The sequence below is a fragment of the Notechis scutatus genome, chromosome 3 (assembly GCF_049901735.1).
Source record: "Notechis scutatus isolate UNSWTSFEM ecotype Mainland chromosome 3, rNotScu1.2, whole genome shotgun sequence".
NCBI lineage: Eukaryota > Metazoa > Chordata > Lepidosauria > Squamata > Elapidae > Notechis > Notechis scutatus.
This window is the reverse complement of record NC_142011.1, coordinates 123,358,381-123,376,163: the sequence shown is the minus strand read 5'-3', so window position 1 is coordinate 123,376,163 and position 17,783 is coordinate 123,358,381. Positions and strand designations below refer to the sequence as shown.

General features: G+C 39.7%; 1 protein-coding gene across 2 annotated transcripts in view; it reads left to right on the top strand.

Moving 5' to 3' along the window:
• Window positions 1-827: 827 nt before the first annotated feature.
• Window positions 828-17,783, top strand: part of TMEFF1 (transmembrane protein with EGF like and two follistatin like domains 1) — a 128,023-nt gene continuing 111,067 nt past the window's right edge. The window contains exon 1 of one of the 2 annotated variants that reach the window (XM_026672472.2): window positions 828-1,309. In XM_026672472.2, coding sequence (XP_026528257.1) covers window positions 1,135-1,309 — 175 coding nt within the window. In that variant the 5' untranslated portion in view covers window positions 828-1,134. The remainder of the gene's footprint in view (window positions 1,310-17,783) is intronic. The other variant, XM_087961127.1, reaches the window with a different exon arrangement.

Genomic DNA, 17,783 nt, shown 5'->3' with positions numbered 1-17,783 from the left:
CACAATAATGTTACGCTTCTACATTCATTGCCTTGAATGACTGGCATTGATTGAGAACAGAAACAAAAGAGGCAGGCAAGACATCAGCAATGGGAACAGCACATTTCAGGTCACTATTGTGTCCTGGGACCTCAAGTGGATAAGACTACCTCAGCAATGAGGAAAGGCTATAGATAAATCAACTCCCTCCCCTCCGCCCCCCCGAAATGAGGTACTGTCTAATCGTAAACATACTTTAGAGGGAATCAACTAGTATTTTTGAATTGCCAACATGCAAATTCAATTCTTGGCAGTTTAATTCTCAGTTAGTTCCAAGGACGTTGATCAAACGCCCCACTCCTGAGATAAAACTCTGAGCAGCCTATGCGTTTCTATTTTCTCCCAATTCCCCTCTTACGAAAGCGGTAAAAACAGCCCCAACGTTGCTCTTTTTGCCTCAGTCTTAGAGGAGGGAGAGGATTTCGAGGCAGCAGAGAAGCGTGTCCCCCATTCCCCCACCCCCGCTCTCTCACACACCCCCTACGGCAGGCTTCACGTGTGAGGAGGAGCGGCCCGAGCGTGCGTCCTCTTTTCTTTGCCGAACAATCCCAGGACCGGCGCGCGGCTGAGCAAGGTGCCCGGGGCGCTTGTTACACGCGCCGCCGCTGCCCCCGCCGCGCACGGGCAAGTAAGTGGTGGCGGTGAGGGGGCGTGGCGACCTGGAGTCGGACCCCCCCCCTTCTGTCCCGGTCCCGGGGGAGGAGGAGGCTGGCGGCATCGGCATCACGTGGACCCCACTCCCATCTTCTCCCCCTCCCCCTGCCTCCATCTCCCCCTCCCTTCCCTTTGTTGTAGCCCGAGCGGTAGCGGCGACGCTGGCAGTAGCAGCAGCAGCGGCGGCGGCGGCATAGACGACGCCAGCAGGAGCAGCGCACAAAAGGGGCGCGGGGAGGCAAGGCTGTCCCTGCGGGCTCCCGGAAGCCTGAGGAAAAAGCAAAACACCAAACAACCCGCCAGAAAGCGAATTCGGACAAGAACGAGGCGACCCGGGATGCGGAGCGCTGGCTGGCAGCAAGGCCGGTGGGTCCGCGCTCCTCCCGGCGGCGCCCATTGAGACCCAGAAGGGCCTCCGGTCCCCCTTTGCAAGCCCTCGCCATGGCGGCCACCGCCCGGCCCCGGACCTCGCCCGGCTGCAACCACGCCGTGTTCCTCATGCTGGCGGTGGCTCTCTGCACCCTCGGTCCCGTCCGGACGTCCAATCCTCTGTCCCCCGCCGCCGCGCCCGCCGCCGATTGCGCCGGCAAGGGGAAGGCGGGCAGCAACTGCTCAGGTAAGCTGCAGGACCGGCGGGCTGGGCTCTTGGGCGGGGAGTGGAGGGAAGGGTTGGACGGCCCACAAGCGCTCCTGCTGCCCACGCCCGAGCATCCTTCCTTCCTTCCTTCCTTCCTTCGTGGCTTATCTTCCCGGTCTTTCGCGCCCTTAACCGCTCGGGGGAGGGGGCTTTCCGCCTCAAAACGCCCATCTGGGCACGCCGCGCCACATGGGCTCCTTCCTCCCTCGTTCTCGTCCATTCCCCCCTCCTTCCTTCCCTTCCATGCTTAATAGCTCCGTCAGTAACCAGCCCCATCTTTGTCTTGCCTTGTCAGTCACACTTTTGAAAACCATCACGCCACTTTCCTGCCTGCCTTCTCTCCCTCCTCGCCCCCCCACTCCCCGAATTCCCCGCGCCACGTTCCGGTTCCGAAGAGCGAGAGCCGCCGGAATTCGGAGGCACTTTGCTCCGCTGTCGACATGCACGGGATTTGAAGCACTGGGGGGGACGATTGCTGCCTCTTAATATGCCGCGAAACAGGTTCCGCGCAGGCTCTGCCTCCTTCCTGCTAGTTTCACCTGATCGATCTGGTTCTGAGTCTCTCTACCACACGGTGTGCCAAATAAAGAAGAGGGGCCGATTGCAGGGCAATCCCAACTCGCCAGGAACCCGCTTGCCCAGAGCCATCAGGTTGTGCAGGTGGACATGGATGGAAGCGGGTCAAGAGCTTAATTTCAACCAGTCTGCCTTTGGACCCAAGGTTTGGCCTTGGGCTAGAGAATATGATGTTCGTAGAGGGATTGCACCTGATTGTTTTTAGGTAAGTTATAGAATTGCACCTGAAAACGACCACCTCTTCAGGTGCAGTTCAATAACTTACCTAAGAACAAGATGTTGTTCAGTCAGTCTTCCTTTCTAAATAGAAATGCGTGGGATTATCTTCTGAAATGTTATTCACTACTTCATAGGCCAACACTCTATGTGTATATTCCAAAGTAAGCAAAATTTGCCTGGGCTTGCTTTCAGGTGTTGTATGCAGTCGTTTTCACTAGCAACACCTTTTAAAATTTGCTTACTTGGAAGTAAATCCCACTGACTTTAGGGACACTGAAACTTATGCACAGGCCTGGGTTGAAGAAGATTTTCTTTTTTCAGTTCAGATGGGTGTGCTTTTTATTGTGGAAGCTGAACACTGCCTGGGTGCAAAATCACACTGGCCTGTAAAATCTCACAAATTATCATCCACATCTCTTTTTTTATACAAAGGTCTCAACAGAAGTTCCACCTTCTTTCCCTCTTTGCCTTTCACACCCATGCGTTTCAGAGCCCTGTGCTCCTTTGGACATGAATATGGGAAAGTAAATCTGGGAATGTGAACATTGACCTTGTGCGGGCAGTGAGGGGGTCAACAATTCATGCACCTGGAACCACTGGCCAGGTGATATGAGTTCATTTCCTATTGCTGGAAGATATACTGCACTGTTTGTGCAGCTCTGATTTCAAAGTTGTACTTTTTTAGTTGTATCACAAGAATGGAAAATAATTTCTGTTCAAAAGGCAACAAAAGGAAAAAAAAACCCCAGGAGGTAGCATCTCTTTTGTTTCTCTCTCCTGAATGCATATCAGTCTTATCACCACAGTTACTGCATCCATACTCAACACTTTCCTGCTGTTTTTTTTCACCCATTTCTTAAAAAGATTGCCTGAGAAACTCCAAGTGTGGAGATGTTGCTTCTGTAACCTGTTTAGATAATTGACCTGCTTCTTGTCAAGTCTGCAGCATTAATAAATATAATACAAGCTCCTAGATCAGTTCTAGCCTCTATAATCTAGCAAGACTTATTGTAAAATACTTTTGTGATCAGAACAAATGTAATTTTTTTTTAAAAAAAATGCCTTGTCTAAATGGTTACTTTATTCTTCATTCAACACCTTGCAGAAATCAATGCTGTTTTTTTAACCTCACGTTTATTTATAAAAGGTTACCTTTCCAAATTAGTAGTACTTAAATAGATGCAGGAAATTACAGGACATTAAACTTATAATTGGGATTGTGTTTCTAAAAACGATGTTTTTCTTAAGCATATTTCTAGTTCATTGTTCCTTTTGACTAGAGCTTTGCCTTCCTCAAAGCATTCTAGCTGTCATTTTTGTATGTTTTTTTCTTCCTCATTTGAAGAGCATGGATGATTGCTCTGAAAGGATTGCTAGTAGAAATTACCTGCAACTGCTAGTGCCAAATTCATGAGAGATTCATACGAGATTCTTCTTTCCAATCTCATTCTCTTCTCTGAGAGATGAAGACGGCTTTTTAAAACAGGTTTGAGCACTTGATACAGTACTCTGTTTTGGTAGCTTGTTATTTATTGACAGCACATTTCCCTGGCTTTTTCAGGAATGAATTCCAATATAGCCTTTTTAAAAAAAGCAAGTTTGTGTAGGATTACAATTTTAAGATTGCAGCCTGTTTGAGACTTGCTAAAGAACAAATTCTATAGGAAATGTCAGAATTAACCTTAAACATATACTGTGTAGGTTTGGGTGGAGTAGACTATCAAAAGAATAGGCAACTAAGGCCCTAACCAGGTATAACAATGGAATGATCTATGTTTGGAATGTTGAAGCATAATGAGGAAGGAAAAATGAAAAAGAGGAAGAGTATGTGGCACTCTTTCTTTCCTGCAGATTTCCTCCAAATTTCTAAACATTCTGAATTTGGCTCCCACCCCACCAGGTTTAAATTACAATGAGAAGAAATTAGTGAATAGGGAGGAATAGTTGCAAATTTTACAAACCCTGTAGCATTAAGCATATATCTAAGGTCTAGTAAGTGACTTATTTCCATGTAGACAGGCATAGGCTAAAAATATTTATATTGCACTATGCCTTCTTTGTCATCTTTGTTGTAGACAACTCTGACAATGGTGGTTGGTGTGGTTAGCAATTTCTAGAAGCAAAAGTCATCCCACAGTGTAAATTTCACCTTTATTTGTTCCCTTGATCCTTGCTTGTTGAGTTTCTCATGCCCTGTAGCATTAAGCATATATCTAAAGTCTAGTAAGTGACTTATTTCCATGTAGACAGGCATAGGCTAAAAATATTTATATTGCACTATGCCTTCTTTGTCATCTTTGTTGTAGACAACTCTGACAATGGTGGTTGGTGTCGTTAGCAATTTCTAGAAGCAAAAGTCATCCCACAGTGTAAATTTCACCTTTATTTGTTCCCTTGATCCTTGCTTGTTGAGTTTCTCATGCCCTGTAGCATTAAGCATATATCTAAAGTCTAGTAAGTGACTTATTTCCATGTAGACAGGCATAGGCTAAAAATATTTATATTGCACTATGCCTTCTTTGTCATCTTTGTTGTAGACAACTCTGCCAATGGTAGTTGGTGCGGTTAGCAATTTCTAGAAGCAAAAGTCATCCCACAATGTAAATTTCACCTTTGTTTGTTCCCTTGATCCTTGCTTGTTGAGTTTCTCATGCTGTGATTATAGACAAGTTGATGGTGTATTCAAGCAAAGTGTTGCTCTTGCATGCTTTACTTGGATTCCTTTTGCATTCACATAATGACTTATCATGTTTTGTGCAAAGAAAGATTAGTAGGTTAATTTGCTACTGTTAAACGCCAGTTTGTCCAGCCAGCATATATAGCTTGCATGCTGCTTGGGAAAGTCAAATGAAATTCATTTGAAAAAGCTGGCAGACAAAGTAGATTTTTGGACCTGATATTTCTCTATAATGCCTATAAATATACTAGTGCTGTTTTAAATGAAGAGAAATCACATGCATTCAGCATAAAGAACAAGAAAACAAAATTGAACAGTATAACATAAAAGACAAGACTGCAAAGGTTTTGTTTTACTTGTGTAATTGGACAACATATTCTGCAAATTATAATACTTAGTATGGAAATATCTCCCAAGGGTCTTCTTTATATTCAGAGCTGCTTAATTTGGATACAACACAGACTTTCAAATCTAATTAATTTATCTAGTGTACACTAGGATGCTGTAGCTGATGTTCTTTTCAAAGTATAGTTCCTGCCTTTTTCACTGTGAGGTTTCTGTGTCCAGTAATGATGAATTACCTTTTAGAGAACCATGTTTCCCACTTTTTTATATTTCCTTATGCAGGTATTTGATAATAAGTCATACAGATGCCTTATGACCTTAACTAGAATTCCTTCTCTTTTCTTTCCAGTCATCCAAATAATCCATTATTCTTTATGTACACTCTCCCCCTTCCTTCTGACTTAATCTCTCATTGTACTGGTGATATTTGACAGAATTACAAGGCAGTGCCAGAATTATATTTGCATAATCCATTCTAACATTCTTCTTCCATCAGAATCTCTTGTCCTGGCATGAGTAATTCTAGTGGATTCCTCCCTGGATCATGTTGTTCTATTATTCAGACATCTTTGTATGGCAATTAAGGTATAATGAGTAAGACACTAATTAAGATCTTAATGGGAAAAAATCCTTTCAAATGAGCATGGCAGTTTCAAACTCTTTCCCTAAGTAGTTTGGTTGAATTAGATGATAAAATATCTAATGGAACTTCAAGAGGCAAAATTCCTCATATTCCTTAACTGCTAGCCATCTTCTGCCTCACAACCAACATTGCTGGAGGAAGCAAGGAGATGGGTTATTTTTCTTCTGTAAATCTTATTAACCTACTTTATGATTAAATAATTTTAGATTATTGCATAGTCTCATTCCATTCACATGAGTGAATGGATTCTATCTTCCTTGCCTAAAATTTTAGCTGTTCAGTAAATCTAATTTCAAAGTTAACTCCATCCACCACTTCAGATACTTGGCTATTGCTATATCATTTATATATACTTTTTCTTCTACTGAAAATAAAATTTATGTAGAGTTCACGGATTTTCATCAGTCTTTATTGAAATGCAGAATGTGGCTTTCCCCCTTTATTCATGTTATAAAAAATTAGGGATAGGACAGTAAACAAAAATAGTGACAACCTCATGATGACCAATTTCACATTTTTCTTGCTCATAACAAAATATTTTCTAAAAGCAAGATGATAACTCAAATAATTGGTCAATAGATCTGGTGTAGTTTCAAAGGCAATGGAGAGCAATGATATATTGAGATTGCATTTATATTAATTTAAATAAATGATATCCTTCTGCTGATAAAACTGCTACCAGCAGCAAGAGAGGGCAATTTCCATTGCCAGTTGTAGGCTTTGAGAAAACAAAGCAGATCTGTTCTCAAACTGAACTTCTGAACTGTAGTTATAGGGCAAGAGAAATGGAGCAGATCCTCTAGCTCTTGCTGCAAGTCCTGGTTGATGCCAGTCTAAATTTCCTTTAGCTGCTATAGTGTTCTCAAGAGGGAGGAAGCATGGAGTGGGAAAAGGGGCAGCAATGACCTCCTTGATTCAGAACAGTTATTCTGCTTTTAAAAAAAAGTTTTAGAAAAAAGTGGATGGTGATGATAATGTAGCTTCATGACATTGCATCTTTCAGCCGTGCTGGAAGTGAAATGAGGGCATTAGCACACCTAGCAAGACCTACCCTCAATGCTGCATGCAGAAGGAGGAAAGTGAATTGTGATACTCCAGTGAATCTTCTATGTCAGATTGGTTCAGGCATAACACCAAGTGATTTATTTGTTTTTGATTTAATCTGGTGGCTGACTTCATCCTTTTAGGCTTATCTGGATGAGCTACAGTGCAATACTGTACATGCATTCAGTACTGTTATTTTGACTGGGTATTGCCCTCTAGAAGTGATTACCAAGTTTGCACTCAGTTGGTTTTTTCCCAGTGTTCAGGGGGAAAATGATTCAGTGTGCTCTATCAATTCTTAATCCTTCCTGTGTCTTATAGAAACAAATAAAAGTAATCATGATCTTCTCAAAATGCATGCACTTTTTTGCTAATTGCTAAATTTAGTTTCAATTGTCAGGTTTACTTGGGAAATTAAAAATATTATTTATTAGCATATTATAGAAACCATATTGTTGTTGTTGGTGATAGTTTCATGTTTGAACAAAAACATAAGAAAGGCTTGCTGAACTAAATTAAAATCAGTAAGAGCAGTGCTTTTGGGAAGGACGGGAGAGTAAAATCCCCCCTCCTACTTATGTACCCCAAAAACTAATACTGAGAAATATACTGCCAGTATATATAACCATCATAACTAGCAATTGTTGATACTCTGCCTTCTATTTACTTGATCCTTTTTAAAGTTGTCCAAGTAGGTAGCTGCTACTATATTTTGCCATACCAAATGTCATAACTTGACAATATTTGTTATATGGAAGTATTTCCTTTTATCTCCATGTTTGGAAACAGATTATGTTACTATTAAAACCAAAATGGTCTTCTGCTGTTAGCCTGGTAACCACATAAATTGGCATACTTTTCAACATGCAAAGCCTGTGCCCGCTAAATGTGATCTTTCTAATATTTTCTGGAAAGCCTTTTACTGCCTTTTTTCCTCTTGGGTCTTCTGCTAGTTTTCCATTCGAAGGGCTGATAATCTCCCCTTCTGTTTATCTTTAATCTCAATGCAACATCAGATGTTTTTAAGCTATTTATTAATTTCTACTGTTTTCTCCATATGGACTGTTCATTATGGGAATAGTTCTCTGCCTAATTTGATGAACAATTTTAAACAGCTTGCTTACATGTAGAACAATAAAGTATATTTTCTATCTGAAAAACATTTGTCTTAGAGTTGATAAATATTCCAGTATGAAATAATCATAAAATCTCTTCAAATACTACTTTTTCCTCAAAGTCTATTTAAGAGAAACCCAAAAAACGCCATTCTATAACAATGTATTAATAATGACATATGGGAAATAGAATTAATGAAGTAGGTCACAGAATAATTAAGTGTTACTGAAGATGAGAAATAAGGGAATCATGAACTTTTCTGACAGATGACGCCAATAATTGAAAGATATCATCAATTATTTCAATGTACAAGTAGCCACAAGTAACCACTTTAGAACATGCTTCTTGGCTGCCTCCTTTTCATGGTTTTAGTATTTATAGAAGTTCAGATGAAATTGCAAACTCTTTCAAGGTTTATATTTTCACTTTGGATTTAAAGAGATGAATGAGATATTCAGGTCCAGGCAGATGTTGTAGAAACATGGAGTCTGTCATGTAGTTCTTACTGTAGGTACAAGAGAAGGAGAACTTTTGGAGAGGGACCATTTATAGAGGGATAAATGAGGGTGTTACTTGTTCCCTGATGATTGCTTTTTTCATCAATGCCTCTATCCAGTACTTTGCCTGGAGATACAGCAAATACTTGCTTGAGGAATCCAAGTAAGGAGTGATAACTAAAGGGGAATGTCAGTGAATGGGACAATTGACAACAGGAGTAGCCAAAAAAGCATGACCCAAGTAGGAAAAATTGGGTCATGCTTTTTTGGCTACTTCTGTTGTCAATTGTCCCATTCATTGACATTTTCTTATTGCTTAACAGCCTGTGGAATTTCCAGGCCCTTGAAAAGAGAATCATGAACTAACTGCGATTTATTCTAAAAAGAAATTTTTAAAGACCCATGGAAAAATCTCTAAATTAGAACGCTGATTTGAAATAATATCAAAGACAAATAAAATATATTTCACTGACACTTGGTAATTCTGTGTATAGTCGGCACTACCTCTTATCTTTCTTTAGATAAGATACTTGTTTTTCCTGAAATTCCTCAGTTATAGTCAATAGAGATATTCAATATGTATTGTGCAGTCTAAAGTGGTAGACAGAGCATTGATGTCACTCTGGGAATGTATAGAACTTCTGCCTGATTCTGGAGAGTAAAAACATTTGCAACCGCGACTTGGATTGAATGGAAATCCCATAAGGGATTGTTCAGTAGTTACAGTTAGAAACATTATTATATGCTTGACCTTTTTCAGTCAAGACATTTACAATTATACTTACTGAAATATCTAAATTCATATCCCAAACATCCATATTCATATCCAAACCCAAGTTTGTAATAGTAAACTAGGGTTTACTAGAGTTTGTTAAGTGGAGATTGGAAGAGTCTTGCTGTTCTGTTTATAAGTATGGCTTTGAAAGACCATGTGCTCACTCAATTGAGTCCAAATGACTTTAGACAGTTCTTACCTACAATATAATACATAAAGTGAACATTCTTACGTAGCAAAGCCTTATTAAATACTGTATAGATTTATGGTATAGTTTAATAAATAAATAATAGGTTCTCTGTGCAAATAGTATCTTGAAAACTTGACAATATTTTAAATATTGGTTGCATACAAAGAGAATAATTACATATTTTAACTACATTTAGTGGGAATACAATTTCATAGCCTATATTTGGGAACCTAGTCAGTCGTTCTAGCCCATCATTATCTTCTGCTATTTCTAAGCAGATACCGAATACTCCTTGGATTATTTAAAACTGTAGGAGAAGCTGTTCAACAATTCATTTTCAACAAATAATACAACAAGACTCTGTAGTCTAGAGATAAAAAAGACTGCTTTACACATAAGTATATTAAAAAGGGAGGTGCAAATAAATGCTCAATGGCACTAATGCATTGTGTAAGCTAAATTCTACTTAAGATTGCAAAGAAAATGAACAGAGCCATATTTGAAAGTAATAATATAAGGTGACTAGTCAGTATTCAGGAAAGTTAGAAGGACAAGACATCAGGTAGCTGACTCAACTGATAATGGGAAATAGCAAGGGAGTACAAAAAAAATAGGTTTGCTTTTATTTTGTTGATTACAGCAACCATTTTGATGGGTAGATTTTACCAATACTCGGAACATATTAAGGCCTAATGGGTGTACTAGAACACCTGATTACTCTTCAAAGGGATTTCTCATTCTCCACCTAGTGTGAACTATATGATGTGTCCCTTTAACTTTTCTGATGGTTAGAAAGCTAGAGAACACAGTCATTCCTAAGGGTACAAACCTTTCTAGCCTTTAGAACAGGGGCATTTGCTGGAAAGAGGGCTGGAAAAATTGAGAGAATGCCAATCTTTCAAGCCTTCGGAACAATGCCGTTTACTCGCTTTCCAGCACTCTTCTGTGAGCAGAAGAAAATGCCTCTGCTGGGCTGAAGAAATGGAATTTTGGGGATCCAAGCCCAGTTTCTGCAGCTCACTGGAGGGGCTAAGCTCCATTCAGCAGGCAGCCCCCAGAGAGGATATCCTCTCAGCAAGTGGCAGCAGCTTGCAACCTTCCTTGCTGGTCTTCCCATTTACTTTCTGGGGAAGCTGGCAGAGAAGATTGCAAATGCCGACTGCATGATCACAAGGTACTTGACAACTGGTCATGAGAGCAAACTGGTTGTCAAGTATCCCAGTGTTCTGACCAAGGCTTCCTGAGATATCAACAAACGCACATAAAATCCAAGACCTTTTATTTTAGTTTAATGGCTGTGAATTATCGTCATTCACGGCTATAATTAATACAAGGGATGTCTGCCAAAGTTCTTCAAGAGACGTCTGATAAGAACGCACCTTATCTTACTTGAAGTGCTGCCAACAACTAAAGTCCCAATTAGTCTTTCCAAAACCAAACAGAGAACAAATTAACCACAGAGCTTTCAGAGTCCAAACCGATCAGAGCGAACGACATTACTTCCTGCAAAGGTTTTCCTACCTTTGCACTTCCTTTATACCTTTATGGGAGGGGCAATCACCTCCAAGCCTTACTCCTGAGTCGCCCCGTTTATCTTAGCTGCTCTTGCCTTCTGGCAGCTCTGCGCACACACGCACTGGGAACAGGCTCCCCTTGTTCCTCCGCCTCGCTGCTGCCAGATTCTGGAGGCTCCGGAGTCAGCACATAACTCCCAGATGGTCCTGGCTCCATCTCTGTATTGGATGCAGGACCCTCGTCTGAGTCCTCCCCAGACACCTGGACTGGTCCCTGTTCTTCCCTACTGTACGATTCTGCTGCTGTCTGCACAGGCTGCCGGCGAACCACAACACCCAAATGCAGAGTGATCAGATGGGTGGTGGTGCAATGTTTTAGGATGGTGATGTGTATCTTTCTTGCATTCATTTAACTTAAAAAACTAATATATTTTAAGACTGGGAAGATTGGAAGGGATGACAACTGAAGTAAACACTAATTATATGAAATACATAGGCAACACTCATTTGTTATCTGAAAGTAAAGAAGACTTAGAAATTATGATGATGATGAAAATAAAACGATAAAATGAAAATATGGGTTACAGTAATGATAAATACTAAGGGTGCAATGACAACTTCAACTGCACACTTTTTGAAGTTACAGTTAATTGTGAAAGGGTGAAGGTGGTACATCAAGTTTTTTTTTTTGAGCACAAGATTAGATAAGATTGATTGTGTTTGAGAAATGAAGAGGGAGGAAGCAATGATAAACGATACCATGAAGGATTGCTATCTTTCAATGAAAACAGTTAAAATAATGATTATCTACAGCTATGACTTGACAGGATAAGACATGTAGATGCTTTTCGTTTCTGTTTTTGAAGGTGTTTACTAAGAGTACCATGAATTGAAAGAAGAATCAGTGAATCATTCCTAGACTGAAAAATATCTGACTGTGGCTTTGAGATGCTGATCACTAAGAGAAACATAATTTAGACAAATTATATTAATAAGCAGAGGGCTAGAAAAAATAACTAAGCTTGGCAAGGTAAAGGAAGTAGAAGAAAAAGACAATAGATAATCTGGATGGATGGTGTGAAAGACATTACAGTGATGTGGAAGAACTACGAGTTATTATTAAAGAAGTTCAGGATGGCAAGCACATCTTATAATGTCGCAAAGAATTAAATCTGACTTAATGATATTTAACTAACAGAGAGCTGGTAGATAGAGGAGTTGATTCTAAAAGAGATTTAAATAAACATTAACACTATTGTTAAAATCAGCAGGATTTAAATTCTTAGTTTTGGCTTGATAATCCTATTCTTTGCAATTTAGTGAATATCCTATTCTTGTATTTCATGTTAATTTTCTTTGTTCAACCACCTGAAAATAGGTTACTCAACTTTTAGTGTAGATTAATTTAAATCATGCAGCTGAGAGGAGGGAATTAGATTAAGAGGTAGGAAGAAAGGGAGATATATGAGAGAATTTTCCAAGGCTGAGGAGAAGCTTGAATTTTGTTATTTCCATGTGTTCTAACCATGTTCACCAATCTCAGTAGCACTTCAATAATTGTTGTCCTTACATAATTCATTTTCGATTCAAACAAAATTTGTTTTGTAAATAGTAATCTACATTATTAATATTATTAGTTTGATTAGTATCAGTTGCTTTTTTATAATCAATCCAGACCATATGTAAAAATTTTTTTTCACGTTTTGCAATTCTCCAAAACCATTTTATCTATCTTTTGTACCTCCACTATTCTGATTATCTCTTTTCTGTTTACTGGAAAGATGTTACTTTCTTCTAAATAATTTTGGATGTTGTTCACTATTACGTCAATGAGTAATTTAAACATTTTAGGCAAGAATGTTATCAGCCTGTAGTTTCCTGGTATTGTCTCTTTCTCAGCCAGTTCTTGAGTATTGAAGATTTGTCTTTAAATGAATCCAAACTCCAGCTCCTCTTCAGGACAATGATGGTTTATTCAATATAGCATCAAACAACAAATACTCTAATCAGGCAAGAGTTGGGTTTGAGTTTGCTCCCTTTCCTTTTATCATCATTATCATGAGACACACCCCACCACACCCAGGCCTATATGTAGTTCTAATTCTGGCCATGCCTAACTCATTATCCCTAAATGCTATAAACTCTATAACATGTCTACATCCCTACCTTATTCCGACCCTCATTAACTGATCCCCACCTGGTGCCATCTTTACCATGTTTTAACCTAAGTCCTAATTACCACCTATATGTGCCCCAACCCACTTTAACAATATGCACCACATCAATAAAGAGCCAGTTCCAGCAACCCCACAGTTGTTGCAGAATCCATCCTGCAGCCCCGCAGTTGTTGCAGAAGCCATTCTCAGCTCTGCTGAGTCATTCCAAAATCATCGACCAGCACATAGCAGAAATACAGATCCAGCAGCAGCAGAGATAAGGTGACATGGCCAGCTGACTTGCTGCAAGGCATATCCAGAGCTGACGGGCTCTGGGTGAACTCGGAGCCCGACAGGCGGCCCCCTCTACCAGAGATCCGCCTGTAAAGCAATAAAAAGGGAATAATTATCACCATAGTGGTTCACATCCCCCCCTTGGGTTTCCCAGGGTACTGTTTATGGATCCTCAGTTGAAGACGTGGTGCATTAATATCAATGTGGCCAACCCATGATGCCTCACCTAAAGGATATTCCCTTCCATTTTACTAAATAGTGTAGACCTCCTCTATATATCCGTGCATCAATAATAGACTCTATCTCATAATGATCTGCCTTCACTGGACCAGGTAACCGATCATGGGGATTACGTCTTCCAGGTTTAATGAGACTAATATGGAATACTGGGTGGACCTTTTTGAACTGTGGCAGTAAGTTCAACTGTACTGTAACAGGATTAATCACCTGACTTATGGTAAAGGGTCCTATATATTTGGGGCCCAACTTTTTACATGGGACACCCAACTTCAGATATTTGGTGGACAAATATATTAAATCTCCCATTTGAAATGGTGGGTGATCACTCCGTTTCTTATCAGCATGTGTCTTATAAGCTTTAAATGCCTTATGTATAGCTTCATATACATATCTCCAAGTTTCTGTGATCTTCGTATACCAGGTGGTAGCAGTGGTACGGTTGTCCATCATCTCAGATAATTCAGGTACAGCTACGAAATCCATTCCATATACAACCTTAAAAGGGGTGTGTCCTGTGCTGCTATGTACTGTGTTATTATACGCTACTTCAGCAAAAGGTATTAACGTAGCCCAGTCTGTCTGCTGGTACGACACATAACAACGTAAGTAGCATTCTATCACCACATTGGCTCTTTATGCAGCCCCATTAGTCCTGGGATGGTATGCCGTACTCAGTCCTTGCAATGACCCTATAATCTGTAAGAATTCTCTCCAAAATCGGGCAGTGAACTGTACCCCCCCATCAGATATAATCTGTTGTGGCACACCATGTAACCAATAAACGTGCTTAATGAATAGACCGGCTAATTTACGTGCTGACGGTAGACCAGTACAGGGTATAAAATGTGCCTGCTTGGAGAAAAGGTCTATTACGGTTCAAATAACAGTATAACCCCGGCTATTAGGTAAGTCTACAATAAAATCCATACCGATATCCTGCCATGGACGATGAGGATCTGATATTGGTTGTAGTAATCCTAACGGTTTTCCTGGTCTGGTTTTTGTTGTCTCACAAACATGACATCCTTTAATATAGTCCTTTATATCTGTCCTCATAGTGGGCCACCAAAATTAATGTTTCACTAGATGTAATGTTTTTAAAAACCCATAGTGACCAGCCGGTTTAGTGTCATGATACTGTTTCAAGACCCTGAGTCGTAGTATTTTTGGTATATACAATTTTGTGCCCTTCCATGCCATGCCGTCTCGAATTTCACACAACATAGGATTCTCTTTCAACCATCGATCATGCCGTATTGCTTCACACAAATCCGTTGCCAATTGGGACCATAAAGAGTATATGGAACCTTGTGCCAGAATGAGAGGTTGTACCACCTCACTCACCTACTATTATATTGTGGCAAGCGGGAAAGTGCATCTGCCATAAAGTTTTTCCCCGCAGGGACAAATCACAATATAAAATTAAAATGACGGAAATATAATGCCCAGCGTACCTGTTTAGGGGACAATTTCCGTGGCGACTGTAGTGCCTCAAGATTTCTGTGGTCAATCCACACTTCAAAAGGGACTTGGACTCCCTTCTAACATATTCCTCCAGGTTGCCAAAGCCCAACAGACCGCAAAAGCCTCCTTCTCCCATATAGCCCAATTTCGTTCAGTAGGACTGAATTTTTTAGATGTATAGGCACATGGCTGCAGTACCCCCTTATCATTGTGTTGCAATAGCACCGCTCCTACTGCTACGTCACTAGCATCGGCTTGAACCACGAAAGGCAGATCAGGATCGGGGTGTTCGATACCGGTAAATACCCGGACTTCCGGTTTGAGCTTCTTCGGCGACAGACCGAAACCTCGTCTCTCCGAGGCTTCGATCTGTGCTTGCCGCTGGAGCGCTGGCTGGTTTCGGGGCTAAGCCACCTCGTAGAGGTGGTGAAGAGGGGGGAGGCTGCCTGCAGGGTTGAGGAGAGCTGCATCTCTTCTCCCCAGCTGGCCATTACTCCCTTTCCCAGCAGAGGTCAGAAATGGCCACCACAAAGAAGAACTCGACCGGAAAAGAATGTGCAGGAGGAAGATAAGAAGAGAAAGTTTTGGTTGACCAGGTCAAACAGCAAAAGCAACAAATAAGGTACCCTGGAATTTAAACTTTTGTTCCCAAATTGTTCCCAAAGAAGATTTTGAAGCTGTGAAGGAGAGAAAGAAGGGAAAGGATTAGGTTTTTTTTCTTCCCTTCCTTATACTGACAGCTAAGAGACTTAAGCAAGAAACTGAAAAAAAAATCTACTTTGACATTAATAGGCATCTAAGCTGAAAATAAAAGTCAAAGGGATAAATAAAGATTTCTGGACATTTAAAAGTTTTTAAAAGCTGGAAAGGAGGAAAAAAAAAAAGAATAGAAGGGCAGGATCTGGATAAATGGAGGAGACTGCCTGGAATTAAGGAATGGAACTGTAATTAAAAGGAACTTACAGTGAAATTTTAACAAGATTCCTCAAAGATACATTTTAATGGAAACTTGGTAACAAAATAATAGAACCCCAGGAAGAGAACGTGGAAAAAAGAAGCAAGTAGAAACAGCCTTGGATTACTTGGTGATTTTTGGTTTTTGCATCTAGATGACTAAAATTAACTGGGTGGTTATTTAAAAGTTTTTAAAATGGTATCACTCTTAAAAGAACTGAAAACGGAACTTAAAAAATGGAAAGAAGACACACAAGAAGGGAGAAGTTCTTTTGGCTTCGTGTTTCAATTCTTAGAAATGGAGATCTGGAACTGAGAAGCAACAAGAAACGCTTGCAGAACAAGAAGATTGGGACAAAGAAGAAGCCATCTTTAATGATCAAATAATTTTAAGTGGGGGGAAAAAAGTAAAGGGGGGAAAGAGAGTGAAAGGTTTAAGATTAGAAAAAACAACCAAAAAAGAAGAAGAACAATTTGAAAGATAAGTATAATATTAGAAAGCAACAGAAGAGGGGATTACAGATGAGAGAGTTAGAAGTAGAGAGACGAGGGGGTAAAAGGGGAGGGAGAAGAAGAGGGGGAAGAAGGCAAGGAAAAGAAGTTGTAAAAGACAGAAACAAGAAATGGAGAAACAGAGAAAAGATATAAGGATTGTAACCATAAGTTTGTTTAGAGATAATGGGTGAAAATTTAATTGTAAAAGGGATTCTGCAAAGGTATATAAAATAGCTTTGTTATATTACAAATAGAAATAACTTTAGAAAATATGATGATGGATAAAATATTTATTGTAATGCAGTGGGATGTTTGTTAATAAATAAATGAATTAAAATGATTGAGAGAATTAAAAGGGAACACTTTTAATTATTAGTAATGATTTATAAAAATATAAGTGAGAAATATGGGGGGAAAAAAGAATTAACTATGGAAAGTTTATAAGTGTTCCCAAGGAAGCATCGGCTTGAACCACGAAAGGCAGATCAGGATCAATACCGGTGAATACCCGACACTCTTATGCTGGATCTTTTTGAATCAGGTAAGCTTTGCCAGATATTAACCAGTTGCTGATGTTTCCTTAATGAAATACTTCATTAATCTGTTGAGCTGAAATTGAATATAAGCTACTCAGATATCTGAGCCAAAAGCCATGCAATTGATTATTTCCAGGAAAGAGTTTTTAATTCTTTTCACTCCATTTTTAACCATTTTGCTGTTGCTATTCTTCCATTTGATTTTTATTAAATTTACCTTCAAATTCTTTTATCATTCAGCATTTTTATTATAGTCTCTTTGAGTTTCTCATAGAGCGTTCCAAAACTGGATTGTTTCCTTTTTGTTTGGTTTCCTATTTTCAGAAATTCTAGGGCTGTATATATACACCTGTCTATGGTCTGATTAAAATGGTTGGTTTTGCTTAAATTGGAAGATTTGTGCTCATAGCATTCAATTTTCCTACTATTGCTGAGATTGTTGCTTAATGATTTCTGAAGCTTTCCCCATTTTTCTGGTAAGTGATTTTTTAAATTATGGTTGTCTTGTTTCTTCATTCTTTTTGCTCTTTCATGTTCCTTAAATTGCATCTGATCTTAATGTCTTTGTCTTAGCCTCCAGTCTGATCTGTCACTTTGGGATTGAATATGATTTTGTTTTGGTTTATTAATTTCAATACTTTTTCCCACCTTGCCCTTGTAACCACCCTTGTTGCATTTTATTTTAATTTAAAATAAGTATACAAACAAACAAATGAAT